Source organism: Oncorhynchus gorbuscha, linkage group LG04, assembly GCF_021184085.1.
Source record: "Oncorhynchus gorbuscha isolate QuinsamMale2020 ecotype Even-year linkage group LG04, OgorEven_v1.0, whole genome shotgun sequence".
NCBI classification, from domain to species: domain Eukaryota; kingdom Metazoa; phylum Chordata; class Actinopteri; order Salmoniformes; family Salmonidae; genus Oncorhynchus; species Oncorhynchus gorbuscha.
Genome location: NC_060176.1, coordinates 8973408 through 8988215, shown reverse-complemented (window position 1 = coordinate 8988215; position 14808 = coordinate 8973408). Strand labels below are relative to the sequence as shown.

General features: G+C 42.9%; 1 protein-coding gene across 3 annotated transcripts in view; it reads left to right on the top strand.

Annotated features, from left to right (window-relative positions):
- The first annotated feature begins 1392 nt into the window (after window positions 1–1392).
- Window positions 1393–14808, top strand: part of LOC124033599 (leucine-rich repeat-containing protein 49-like) — a 60535-nt gene continuing 47119 nt past the window's right edge. For all 3 annotated transcript variants that reach the window (XM_046345684.1, XM_046345683.1, XM_046345685.1), the window contains exons 1-8: window positions 1393–1634; window positions 1968–2036; window positions 2206–2281; window positions 2370–2603; window positions 2774–2882; window positions 3680–3883; window positions 5093–5159; window positions 8575–8718. In XM_046345684.1, the coding sequence (XP_046201640.1) occupies window positions 1569–1634; window positions 1968–2036; window positions 2206–2281; window positions 2370–2603; window positions 2774–2882; window positions 3680–3883; window positions 5093–5159; window positions 8575–8718 (969 nt within the window). In that variant the 5' untranslated portion in view covers window positions 1393–1568. The remainder of the gene's footprint in view (window positions 1635–1967; window positions 2037–2205; window positions 2282–2369; window positions 2604–2773; window positions 2883–3679; window positions 3884–5092; window positions 5160–8574; window positions 8719–14808) is intronic.

Sequence of the window (14808 nt, the reverse complement as noted above, 5' to 3'; positions counted from 1 at the left end):
TGTGGGTCCAGACTCCAGCACCTTTCTTTGACAGAAAATCTCTATTGTTCACAGTCTGTAAATGCTCTGTGCTGTAACCTACAGTATATAACTCACTACTGATATTGAAGGGTTTGCTTAGTTTTATCGCCAACAAAAAATACAATTTCTTTCTTTTGTCTTATTCAGGATTCTATTACTCCCTAAAGGATTCTAGATCTTATGTTTTCCGATTTACAGATAAGTGCAGCATTTTACTTCTGCTCCACATCACTCCCTCTTTCTGAGTCAGACAAGATATTTATAGACCTCTGTACCCCAGAGAGCTCTGACTGGCCAAGTCCCCATGCATAATACATAACGACAGACAATTTACATTGATCCCTGTGTCTTAGCGACATGTTTTTTATTGGCAATTGTGAGATATATATCACATTCATATAATCCACTTCATCATGCCCTTATAAAATGCCTGCAGAAGTGATTGACTGCAGAACCATAATTATATGCTTTGATGTGGGACAATTATCTCTGAAGTATACAGACCATTATTTGTTCTGTATGTGGTAAAGAAATGATTACAAAAGTGACATTGTGTCACAAACGAAGTAGCTAGGTCAATTGTGGAAGAGCTGTCATTTATACAGAGCATTCCATTATCTGCTTGTCACAAAATATTACAACATCATCTCCCACAAATGTGTCAGTTTTATGAATATATTAATATATACTTGTGATGAGCATGTGTGTGGGATGTCGCTTTGATGGGTCTGAGTGAGAGTTCATTCCTAGCTCTTATCCTTTCGAGTTGAGAGACAGTGTAACCAATGCTTTATAACAATGAGAGGGTCACCAGTGGAAAGTTTTTTATTTTAAAAAGTATTTATAAGTGCATCACTAATAGGGTAAGAGGACACGGCTATGAAATATGTCTTTGGGTTACTTCCTTACTTGTATTGCTCATACAAATTAATAATGGAGGCGGTTAGGTGCGTGATAGCCTAACCTTGCCTAAAACCGAGACCTAGGGTTTAGCTCAGCAGGCTAACACATTCTTGTCAAATTGGTGGCGTGACCCAGATTTGGTCAGTGATTCCTATAAACTGGGGTTATTGCGGAGAAGGTGATAACCTTGCATGAGACTTGATAACAGGTAACGTTAACCTAATACCTAGGCTTTAGCTCAAGGTATAACCGTATAGTGGAATGCAGAGTAGAAGACATGTAAAAAGTCGATTAGGCAGAAGTTGGATTTTCAGTCCTTAACAATCATGATCTATTCCATTCTATTCATATTCTACCGGTAATTCTACAAGCGGAACCTTTCATTTTTAGGGTTGTTGGCGGGATTACTTATATTGAGACAGGATGTGGTTTAACCAAGGTAGAAGTGTTTTCGTTTCCATAGAAACGATGGGCGTTGCCAGCGAAGTTAGTGCTGTGTCAGTGACATGATGAGCCATTTTTACATTGTAGCATCAGTTCACATCAATACATTTAAAAATAATTAGCATTGACGTTAAACAACAAAACTGGTTAGTTAGCCACATTATAGCAAGCTGACTAGCAACGTTGTAACACTAGCAAAAATGCGGCCACAAAGACAGCAGACCAACAACAATGCAGCCATTACAGGAAGGTGTCTTTCTCCCACGGTAAGAACGACGTGTCCAAAATAAATCATCTTTACTTTCTCTCTGTCTTTATTAGGAAAGAGTTAGCATGCTAGCTAGCTTATCCAGAAAGCTAATGCAACTCTGTAACAGTCATTTAAATGAGCAAGATTGCTATCTATCTAGCTGACGTTACAGTGGCTGGGTTGCATGTTGTTGCTCCACAAATGCATGAATATTATCAAGCCTGCTGCATTAAGCCTGCTGTCTAGAGAGAAAAGTAACCATATAGTGGACTCTTGGCTTAGTTGTTGTTCGTCTATTGTTACAATTGTCAGTCTTAAGTTGCCTCATCTTTTTCTGTCATTCCCCCAGGTCAACAGCTATAAACTGCACTTTACAGCAGTGAACTCTCAAATACCAGAGAGAAATGTTCAGAGACCAGTGAGTTTGCCTTTGTAGATAGATCCACAGTGAGGAGTGTCCCCATTCCGCAAATTATACTATTTTAATGAGACAATGCATGAACATGGAAAGCATGACATTATGTCTTGAGTGCCCTTTAATTATCATAATTATATATTTCTAATTCATTAAATGTTTTATTTGACAGCTGGACGTCCGATGGTCTAAAGACTTTACAAACGGGATAAACATGGACACCATGAAAATGAATCCACCAAGACAAGGTACTACCACCTGACTAAGTTACAAGATACTGTGACAGTCTCTTACCTGTCCCCGTCTTCTCTGTCTCATCATTTACTTTCTCTCCAGACAGCAGGCTTAATGCAGACAGTGGCGGCGGCAGGCCTCTCCACACCCCTGTGCTGGCGTTTGTCAGTGAGTTTATGGGCCCTGAGCGTCCCCTCCTACCCCCTGCTGCTGCTCTACCCAGGGGGCTGACTGGTGACCTGGGGCCACAGCCACACAGAGTGAAGCCTAGGAGAGCAACAAACAGTGCAGGGGCCATCAACTCCCACAGTACCTCACCCCTCACCCTGCCAACTGGTGAGTGACTGCACTCAGGATCCTCCCCCTCTCTTCAACAATGCCAGGCCCCCTGCTTTTTGTCATGGATCAAAGTCAGTCTAATGGAACATTCTGCTCTGTGCTCAAGTTAAATACTTCTGGACATGTAAAACCTGATGGTTTTCTGAACAAATGTGTCTTTGTAACAGGACCAGGTGATGCCATATCATTGAGTGAGAATTCTCCCTCTAGTTTTCCAATTGCCTTTCGTTCCCGTGATGACAGTGCTTTGAGTCCTGAGCGACTAGATTTGGACAGGTAGGCTAAAACACTCATGGCTTTGTTTGTTCAGTGGTCTATGTTGAGCTTCTCAGTACACTGTCCTACAATGGAATGCCAAGTTTGTAATTGCTTGGACTCACCAGTAGGGTGCAGCAAAGTCCCTCATAAAGATTATCCTTCCCTCTGACAGTGCATGTCAACTTTGCAGGCGTAAAAGAAACGCCTGAAACTAGATCCTCTACATACTGGTCTTGATGAGAAGGGGGGGGGGGGAACTGCCGGGGAAGTTCTCTTCTGCACTGTTCAAACAATCCAGTAAATTTGGAGGAGGAGTTAAGATGGAGTGTCGCCGGGCATGTTCAGCAGGAATGAACGTTTTGGAATATTCTGGAATATTCAGATAGAAATAGGCTATGTAGATCAAACTTGCATCTCTTTTATGTAGAATAAGGAATCACATCGGCTCTATTCATGTCATTTCTATCTGCAACGTTCGAGAACGTTTGGCAACTGAACATGGCCTTGTTAACATCCAAAAGCGGAAGTCCTGTCACAGGCTCTCTTTCCATTTCCCCTGAAATCCGGATCATTCGTTTGTTGGGGACTCAGCAGAGACTAGTCAACAATAAACCATATCCATAGCCTCATCCACTTAGAATAATGAGATCTCCTGAACCCTGCCTGCCAGTGTTGGAAGGCAGACAGTGTGGTATCAGGTGGCTTGTACCTTTTTTACTGTGAGCCCTCTCTCCTCTGCATCATAACAAGATAATACAGGGTCATCCTCTCACAGAGTGGTGTTGTTGACAATGCTTTTGTGTTTTGTGTGTCAGGCGTGGTCTGGAGGAGTGTCCCCTGCTGGAGGGCATGGGTAGGCTGCGGCTGCTTAACTTTCAGCACAACCTCATCACGCACATCCACAATCTGTCTCATCTGCGGCACCTGGCCTTCCTAGACCTGTATGACAACCACATCGCCCAGATGTCTGGCATCTCAGCCCTGGCCTCTCTCAGAGTGCTTATGCTGGGCAAGAACAGGTTAGTGTTATGTTTCTCAAGCATACAAACAGAACAATAGGATAGGAGCTCCCAATCATTTTGGTGCTTTTACAGTGCATGGTTTCAAGGACAGATGACAAACCTTTTTAATTTTTTTTTAATTTGACCCCTTTTTCTCCCCAATTTCGTGGTGTCCAATTTGTAGTTACAGTCTTGTCTCATCGCTGCAACTCCCATACAGACTCGGGAGAGGTGAAGGTTGAGAGCCGTGTGTCCTCCGAAACACAACCCAACCAAGCCGCGTTGCTTCTTGACACAATGCCTTCATAACCCGGAAGCCAGCCACACCAATGTTTCGGAGGAAACACCGTACACCTGGCTACCGTGTCAGCGTGCATGCGCCACAGGTCCCGCCACAGGAGTTGCTAGAGCGCGATGGGACAAGGACATCCCTGCCGGCCAAACCCTCCCCCTAACCTGGACGATGCTGGGCCAATTGTGCGCCGCCCCATGGGTCTCCCTGTGTCGGCCGGCTCAGATGAAAAACTTTTTATGCTGTCTTTTTTTGGTTGGATTTTTCTTTACATTTATAAAGATGTTACCGTAGGGATATGCACATCCTGCTTTTTGGATTAAGTGATACTGTATGACCGCCACAGCACAGCTAACCTATATATCAATCTCCGTTGAAAAGTGCTTTCCTGCAGGTGCCCAATTTCTGTACCAAACCATACCACTGCTCTCTTTGTGAATCTTACATCTAACATCACCTTACTTTAGAACTAAAGGTCAGGAAGGAGGAAGATTAAAGTCACAAATCATGGTAAATGCCACCGGGATCCCATTGCTGAGGTCTGGTTTTGTTCCAGAGTCTGTAAAACCTGACATTTGTCTTTTTAGAACCCACTTTCAGAGCAGTCTGTGGTACCGTTCAAGCAAAGCATACCACAGATTTAGGTTTCTGATAGGTTACAGTCCTTTGGAAATTCTAAATTCCCTAAGTTACAGTTTGGTCTGTATAGACAATCCTGGATGACAGGACAGTGGAAAACAGTCAACTTAACCATCAGTAGAAAATCAATTCCTACCGCTCTTTGACAATCCCATTTCCTTGTGCCTGGTAACCATTCAGTTAACAGATGGGATACCAGCTCTTTGTCATAGTAACGTTGTGTTATAGGAAAGATATCTTGTATAGAATACCAGAGAGGGTGATGTTAATATTATTGTCTGTTTAATGTTTTGCAGAATCCAGAGGATATGCAGTCTGGATAACCTGACTAAACTAGATGTTCTGGACTTGCATGGCAATCAGGTACCATGTTTCAAACCTTAGAAAATGATAACTTCACTTACATTCCTTTTTGTTCTCTAAATATACACCCACATGCATTTATTGTCTGCAATGTTGTTTGCAATACTGTCACCAGTGGGGGACTGTGATATCTAGCTGTGAGGTTCAGCAAGAGCAGACAGGCACTACCACCTCCCCCATACTGCCGGTTGGCTATTACGTCACTGACTCTGGGCCCCTACAGTTAAGCTCAAGCAGGCTTGACTACAGGAAAGCAAATGCATTGGTTCCTGTTGTGAGGCTTTTGAGTACATTCTATATTCAGTCGTGTGAAGGCAGTGAGTTACTTTTAGTTGAAACTCAGTGCTCTCTCAGACATCGTTACTAGAGTACTTTACCTTTCTTTTGTTTTCACACCAAATTAAAACATATTTAGGAGCTTACTTCCAAACATCCCAGTCTTGCTCTGGGTTACCTTACAGTTCTTCTTCAATTACTATAATTTCTCTATCAGGCAAGGCTATTTCTGTTCCTTTTACAATGAAGGAAAACCTGATAAAGCTGTTCTACAACTCATGAATGGTAAGTTGAGTGAAGGCCGATTTGATGAGCTTTTCTCCTTAGATCGGCCTACAGTATGATCTGGCTGCTGTCACAACGTATTAAAAGCCTGTGAAGAGAGGGGATCACAGTAATGCTGGTGTCAAATCAGGATTTTGCCAGCACCTGTAAAAAGAGGATAGGATTGAAAAGTCATCTGTCCGCAGTGCTGGTTGTTTGAAAGGTGCTGCCAGTATATCGCCCACATTGCTCCAGTGAAAGTCAATCCAGAGTCCCTGTGAGACTCCTCTCTCTGACTCCGGCTGCTCTTTTTCATGTGTCTCATCCTCTCATTCCCAATTAAACATTGGTTTCTGTTAATCTACCCAGCAGCCGTTGTTTTCCAGTGACTTCTGACCACGAACATACTGTGTCTTCTTCTTACCACATTTGTACTTTCCAAAGCACAGCAGTGTTTAAGTCACCTATGTATGACCACAAACAAGGGATCATTTCTGCCCTAATTTCAAATCACCCCTGCCTGGCCTCTCGTTTTACCCAGAAGGGAGATGTGCTCTGGGGATAGGAAGTTGTCGTATTTCCAGTTTGTTGGAAATGTTCAAGAGGAATATCCTCTTTGGGAAGGAAGGACATTTAACCCCATTGACCAGGTCCTGGAGTGAGAGGATGACATCGTATTGTTAAATAATCTGTCCTTCCATTGGTTGAGTGATGGATTGTGCTCACAATATGATCCTCTGTATCTAGTTGACACTAGCGATAACGGCTGCTATTCAATGAGGACAAGGCTACAACATTTTTTATCCCTTGAGAGTTTTTGAATGGCACTACATTTATTGTATCAGAAATGCAAGGAGTACCCGTATATGATGTCTACAATGAATTACATTAGAAATTCAAAATCATTCATCAAACAGACAATATTTAACTTAATTCTGAAATTATTTGAAACTTACAATGCACTTTGCCTTTTTTATTTTAAGACATATACAGGACAGATGTGACCCTGCCTGAAGAGCAAATATCCCTATAGGACATTCAACAGTGCCCTGACCTCTCATGTTCCTCCTCTGTAAAATGAGCGGGGAACCACTGTATAACATATTTTGGATGCGTGATCCACCCCAACAGAAAGCAGTTCCACTGTTATCTGTAACACAACCCAGTTAAATATTTTCAGATGAGATGATCTAATCTGCCCTGACGAGAGATGTACAATTACTGTTCAGTGAAAGATACAGCCAGTGTGGAGTGGACCCTCTGGGTTTTTTAGCTTTGCAGAGGATGATGACCCAGTCCCAGCCAAGGCTGAGATGAGTTTAGCCATGTGCTGACTTGTGTTAAAGTGGACTTGAGACAGAGAGAATGCTTTTCATTGGAGCCATGGTGGAACTGTGAATCAAAGAGAACACCACTGGGAAGCCTCAGTTGGAGTGGAACATTACCTCACTCTGTTGTATTTGTCAGCAGTCATAACAAAAGTTGTTTCAATCTCAACGTCTCTTGCCTTTCTCTCTGGTCTCTGTCCAACAACAACAGTATTATGAGAGGCATTTGGGGGACTTAATACACCTGGGCCTATTGTCTGAACTCCACTTCTACTACTCACTACTGGCAGCTAGACAACTTTCGGTACAAATAGATAGCTATGACATAGCACTGTTACACTGGCCTTAAAGTGCTTAGGCTATGACAGCACTGTCTGGTCAAGCTATGAAAGAGGAGAGAGAGAGAAGAGTGTGCCTCAGTATCACTCATGGAAGGGCTTAGATGTGGAGAGCAGGCGGTCACCCCCCTCCCTCCCCTAATTGGAATTGAAAAGCAGAGGCTCTTTTAGCCAGAGCTCCAGAGCTCTATGCAGCTTTTGTCCTTTAAATGATGTTCACTGTTCATTTAGATTCTACCCTAAGCTAACAACCATACTCAGTCTGTCTTGATTCATGTCTACTTGCATCAAGCTCACTGCAGGAGCCTTTCAACCTTTGACCCCTGGAGTAACACGCAGTGTATCATCATCAAGGGAAAGGGAACCCCAAAAGCCAGCCTCTCACTGGTAGTTACTGTAGTTCTGGGGCGTGTCCCAAATGGCATTCTATTCCCTATATAGTGCACTACTTTTGACCAGAGCCCGTACGTAGAGAATAGGGTGCCATTTGGGACGCAAACCTGACCTCTTCCTGAAATGGAGAGGACACAGGACTGAGTGGCACACACCTCACAGCCCCACACTCAGACTGACAGACAGACAGCAACCAGGGAATCCCATGGGTCTTGAAGTAGTTAGTTTCATTTTGACAAGAGGCCCTTACAGTTCCCCCACAACCAGAATGAGGCCAGGGCCACATTTCACTACTACTGACCCTTTTGGATTCTGGATGTCGTTTGGACTCATGGTTCAAAGAGAACACTGACTTTGTTTTGACATCGAAATTATGATAATGTGGGTCAGAAACGAAAGGAGTGATTGTAAGGGTTGAATTGGATGGTAACATTGAATGTTAAAAATTCAAAGAAGTTATCTCCAACTCATTTGAAGGTATAATTTATTTTGGGCTGTTTTTAGCAGAGAATATGGAATGGCCTTAGGCTAGTAAATCACAGTACACAGGTGTCTGCTCCACTTCCGCTGTACTCAAGTTTGATTTTGCACAACAAACAGAACTGGCATGTCCCATCATTTGATTTAGACAACACATAGCATATTCTCAACACTGAAAATCACCCTTATGGCGCCTATCACCTCCCTAATATATTTACAGCAGCACAGCCTCAAGACAAGCCCCTGATGGTGTGACCCTTTCATTCATCATGACTTAAGAGAACATTTCACCAGTTTATCACAGTGATGTTTCTGTCTGTTTCCCTGTGCCTTCAGATCTCCCAGATAGAGAACCTTTCCCACCTGTCTGAGCTGCGCGTGTTGAACCTGGCAGGGAACTGCATCTCCAGGGTGGACAACCTGCAGGGCCTGGACTCACTGACCGAGATCAACCTGAGACGCAACTGCATCTCCACTGTGGTGAGGGAGAGGAGGGGAGGGGAGGGGATATTATTTCATAAAGATCCCCATTAGTCGACGCCAATGGCGACAGCTAGTCTTACTTGGAAAAATATCTTACAGACAAAATACTTTGCAATTTACATATATTTAAAAACACGTACGCACATCTATCAGTTACACATACATGTCAGTACTGTGCATACACACAAAATAGCATACATACTAAGAGCTGCTGGGTTTTGGGATCTGAGGGGCCACAGGCTGGGGTTGGTGGAGGGACTGCAGGCATGACATACTGAAGGGGCTACTGACTGACTGATGGTAGAGCAGAGCCCTGGCTGTTCTGAACTGAAGCAGCTGGATCGTGTCTAATCCTTTGGGCTCATACTAATGCACTGTGCAGATGTAATGGCTCAGGCCTGTAGTGATTCAGATCTGTGCTAAGATCGCAAACAGCTTGGCCCTTCTATCATAACAGTAATGGTTGAGGATGGTTCCCCCCACTCTGCAATATACAGTGCAAGAACAGTATGCTGCTGTGTTGCTAATGCTGCCAATTTTAACAGATGCACAGATCCAACTGTCGTGGTTTGATATATACACACTCGTTGGCATACAGCTGACGGCTTAAGCTAGCATCTTGCTGTGTATCAAACCTCTGACCGTCCCCAAGGTGTTGCCAGTGTCTGTCCCCCTACCTACTCATGCATTGACATGTGTAGACTAGATTATAATTTCCGTCTTAGATGATGATGTTAACTGCAGATTCTTCTTTCATCTTGTTATCATCCTCCGCTACTGGCACAAGCCTTTGCATGTTTTCCTTATTTTGATGTTTGTCTTGGTAGTTTTTTCTGTTTCATGTCTCACCAAGAAAAAACACGAAGTGAAGTAGCATACTTGTCCTCCTGTCATTCATCTACGGTGGTTACCAAGGGGAAATAGCTAGCTCATTAACCCCTCCTCATGCTGACTCCAGTGGAAGTGAAATAGGATATTTTTTAAACAGAAATTCCCTCCCCTTACGTTTCTATAATATAGTATTTCTGATCAACAGAGGAGCACAAACAGGCCTTAACAGGTCCTTCATTTGTATGCAAATCTGACATCTCCAAACCCTTCCCTCACTTGGTATGCTGGAAAATTCAAGATGCTCTCACGTCAGAATTAGACGTTTATGCATTTTTCTCAAACGTCAAATTTAGATGTTCCAAACGTCAAATTTCAAAGTGTTTAAGGTTAAGTTTAGGCATTAACTCCAAACTGTGGGGCGCGTCCCCCGGGGATCAAGAATATATATACATTTTCTTTAAGGAACTCAGTCCGGCTCTAAACGACTCTTGAAAGTTGTAATAGTAGACTGCACAAGGTGCAATTTCGAAATTGGGTAGTGCATCATCAGTTCCTCTTGTCATGTCAGTCATTGCATACCTTAGAGAGCTATTTATAACTTGTCAGAAATGTCCAGATCAACTAGCCCATGTCAGCTAACATTTTTTTATTTAGGTTTTTTAGCCCATGGATATTGTTGTAATTTTTTAGTCACTTAAATATCACGAATACACATTAGACATGGCAAAATGTATAGAATTGCATGTATAGAATTGGGGATGTTCCACAATGCTAGAGGGGGGGGGGGGGGCCGAGTCAAGAAGTTTGGGATTGAGGTTTCTATCACTGGATTGGAACATGCAACCTCCTTTTGTACTCGTGTCTGCCATCCCTGTCCACCATGCCCAAGCAAAACCAAAACATTTACATTTACATTTAAGTCATTTAGCAGACGCTCTTATCCAAAACCTTCTTGAAGGTGACAGCGCTCACGGTTGCCTAGTGGCCAGTTTCTATGTCAACTCCCGACGTCCTCAGACATGGATGGACGTCTAATCCTGACTTCTATCACCTGGCCAGGCAGGAAAAATTGTAGATAAAAACAGAAGTGTCTCATATTATCAACTACAGCTCCTGTTTACCCACTTAGAAGTTTTGATGAAATTACTTCCACTTTTAATAATCGGATATAATGTTTTATTGGCCTCACGGGAGGGTGGAGAAAAAATTATACCCTTCAGCATTTTTCTCAAGGCTCTTTCATTATTCGGATTGCAGGCGCAAACTAAACACAGATACTTTCAGGTGTCTTAAAATGTTTTCCTTTTCATTCTAGAGAGGAATAGAGTGGATATTTGGAAAGGACTTGAAAGGAAAGACAAATACATTGAAGTGCACTTTTCCAAACAAGTTTAAACCTACACTTAAACATTGGGCTCAGTTACATGGAAGGCCAGTATTTTAGACATTCTGTATGTATAACCCTTTGGGTACTGTGCTACATATGGTACATGTCTGAAAGGTTTGTTTACCATAGAAAACCATCCTAAATGACACCTAAAATGGAACAGTTTGGAGATGATGGTAACAGAGTATCACTCTGTTTGTGATGAATGGGTGAGATACTCTTCAGTATGGTTTTAGTCTGTATATTGTATGCACTCTCTAAAAGACAAGTAACTTAAACAACCTCAGCCATTGAATGGCCAGGTCACCAGTAGCACTTACTAAGGATCACACACACACACACACACACACACACACACACACACACACACACACACACACACACACACACACACACACACACACACACACACACACACACACACACACACACACACACACACACACACACACACACACACACACACACACACACACACACACACACACACACACACACACACACACACACACACACACACACACACGTGTTTGTTGGCGCTACTCTTTGTAGAGTGTTGTTGCGTGCAGCAGAGACAGCGGTTATGAGAGATTGTGTTGGCACAGTAATGGTTGTAGGGGAGCTCCTCAGTGTGTGAGAAAATCAAACACATGTCAGCTGTCAGCATAGCTTGGGTGGAGCTGAGCTGTAGAGGTGAAGCCCAGGACACGCAGGAGAGAGACTAACACCAGGTTCAGACACACCTCCTCGTCTCTGGTCCCCTGCTGTTAGAAGATGAGATAGACTGTGGAGGTCAGACAGTGGGCTTTTTTATGCACCATCAGTGATGACATCACTCTGTCTGAGACTGTGTCTAAATTTAGACTCAGCCACAGTCAGAGCTGGAAGTCCTGTTACACTGACGGAGAAGCAGGGGTGAATATTCAGTCTGGGAATCAGGTGTATATGTGGTAGACTATGTGCTCATACTGTGGTATGAATTGCATTTTTTTCAGCATGCAGAAATGTATGTTATAAGGATTCATTGCAGCGTTCTCCTCAAAGCCTACTATGTGACACTGTGAGTGGGAGTGCACAGTCATCTAATGTCTTTATTTCAGGAATAGAGCGTTCCTGTCACTATGGGGACGCAGCAGGAGACAGTACTGTTAATGTGTTTTCTCAAGTAGCAGTAGAGAAATGTTCCTATAAAAGCAGTGTTGCAAATGGCAGAGACTACAGCCTTCCTCGCACCTGTCTCTCTCATTATTATTTATGCAGTGATTGATTTAATTATTTCACGACTCCAATCAGACATAGCCATAATCCTAATTATGGCAACAGCAACCTGCGGAGGCAGCATCCCTGTAATACTGTTAGTGTTAGAGACAGTAAGCTATAAAAACAAAGAGAGTCACACACACCATATGTATAAACTCCTAGTCATTTATTGTGTAAAACACCCAACGTTTCGGCGTCACTGTGCCTTCTTCAGGGTAATGTCATGAATGCTTGAACCAGGTTATGTAGACAAGCAGTGCAATTAGTGCAACGAATGGCAATAGTGAGGGGTGTGTCATAATTATTAGGTTGATTATAAGGAATTGAGTGAAACTGCTAAAAGACAATAGTTTACAGCATATTGAATATATTAGGGTATTGTTAGCATTATCATCAACATATATTATTGTTTAATTTAATTTCACATTTTTATTTAATTGTTTCCAATTTCATAAAAATGTTGTTACATGTAATTTTTGGTTCAACCAAAATGCATAATAAGCATAATCAACAGGGAGAACATATTGGGTGTACTCTGATAAACTGTAGAAGACAGCACATTAAAAGTGTTGTATAATGGTGCCTGAACGGCATGAAGTGAATGCACTCCTCTTCTCCTTAGTTGTTTATACAGTAATTGTGTTAGAGCAGCCCACCATTAAAGTCCCCCTAACTAAGTCACTGAGTGGTGTGGTGGGTTGACCGTACTGTATGCATGCAGTAGCCTTCTTTTGTGTATGTCTAAAGCAGGCTATGGCTTTATTTTGTAACCCATTGCAAACTGCCACTGACGTGCACATACAGTGTATTTGGAAAGTATTCAGACCCCTTGACTTTTTCCACATTTTGTTACCTTACAGCCTTATTCTAAAAGGGATTAAATAAATACAAATCCTCATTATTCTACACACAATACCCCATAATGACTGCGACCTGTACACTCTCGTTGGCTGGCCCTCGCTTCATACTCGTCGCCAAACCCACTGGCTCCAGGTCATCTACAAGATCCTGCTAGGAAAAGTCCCCCCTTATCTCAGCTCGCTGGTCACCATAGCAGCACCCACCTGTAGCACGTGCTCCAGCAGGTATATCTCTCTGGTCAACCCCTAAATCAATTCTTCCTTTGGCCGCCTCTCCTTCCAGTTCTCTGCTGCCAATGAGTGGAACGAACTATAAAAATCTCTGAAACTGGAACACTTATCTCCCTCAGTAGCTTTAAGCACCAGCTGTCAGAGCAGCTCACAGATGACTGCACCTGTACATAGCCCATCTATAATTTAGCCCAAACAACTACCTCTCCCCCTACAGTATTTATTTATTTAGCTCCTTTGCACCCCATTATTTCTATCTCTACCTTGCACATTCTTCCACTGCAAATCTACCATTCCAGTGTTTTACTTGCTATCTATATTGTATTTACTTCGCCACCATGGCCTTTTTGTTTGCCTTTACCTCCCTTATCTCACTGTGTGTTTGTTTTACTCCATGTGTAACTCTGTGTTGTTGTATGTGTCGAACTGCTTTGCTTTACCTTGTCTAGGTCGCAATTATAAATGAGAACTTGTTCTTAACTTGCCTACCTAGTTAAATAAAGGTGAAATATATATATTTTTTTTAAATGACAAAGCGAAAACAGGTTTTTAGAAATGTTTTCAAATTTTGTAGAAATAAAAAACAGAAATACCCTATTTACGTTAGTATTCAGACCATTTGCTATAAGACTCGAAATTCAGCTCAGGTGCATCCTATTTCCATTGATCATCCTTGAGATGTTTCTACAACTTGATTGGAGTCCACCTGTGGTAAATCCAATTGATTGGACATTATTTGGAAAGGCACACACCTGTCTATATAAGGTCCCACAGTTGACAGAGCAAAAACCAAGCCATGTGGTTGAAGGAATTGTCCATAGGGCTCCGAGAAAGGATTGTGTCGAGGCATAGATCTCGGGAAGGGTACCAAAAAGTGTCTGCAGCATTGAAGGTCCCCAAGAACACAGTGGCCTCCATAATTCTTAAATGGAAGAAATTTGGAACCACCAAGACTCTTCCTAGAGCTGGCTTCCCGGCCAAACTGAGCAATCGGGGGAGAAGGTCCTTAGTCAGGGAGGTGACCAAGAACCCGATGGTCACTCTGATAGAGCTCTAGAGTTCCTCTGTGGAGATGGGAGAAACTTCCAGAAGGACAACCATCTCGGCAGCACTCCACCACAGGCATTTATGGTAGAGTGGAGCCTAAAGGACTCAGACCATGAGAAACAAGATTGGAATCTTTGGCCTGAATGCCAAGCGTCACGTCTGGAGGAAACCTGGCACCGTCCCTACGGTGAAGCATGCGGCAGGGACTGGGAGACTAGTTAGAATCGAGGGAAAGATGAACAGAGCAAAGTACAGAGAGATCCAAGACAAAGCAGGATTGGCTTTGGGACAAGTCTCTGAATGTCCTTGAGTGGTCCAGCCAGAACCCGGACTTAAACCCAATTGAACATCTCAGCAGAGACTTGAAAATAGCTATGCAGCGACGCTCCCCATTCAACCTGACAGAGCTTGAGAGGATCTGCAGAGAAGATTGGGGAGACACGCCCCAAATACAGGTGTGCCAAGCTTGTA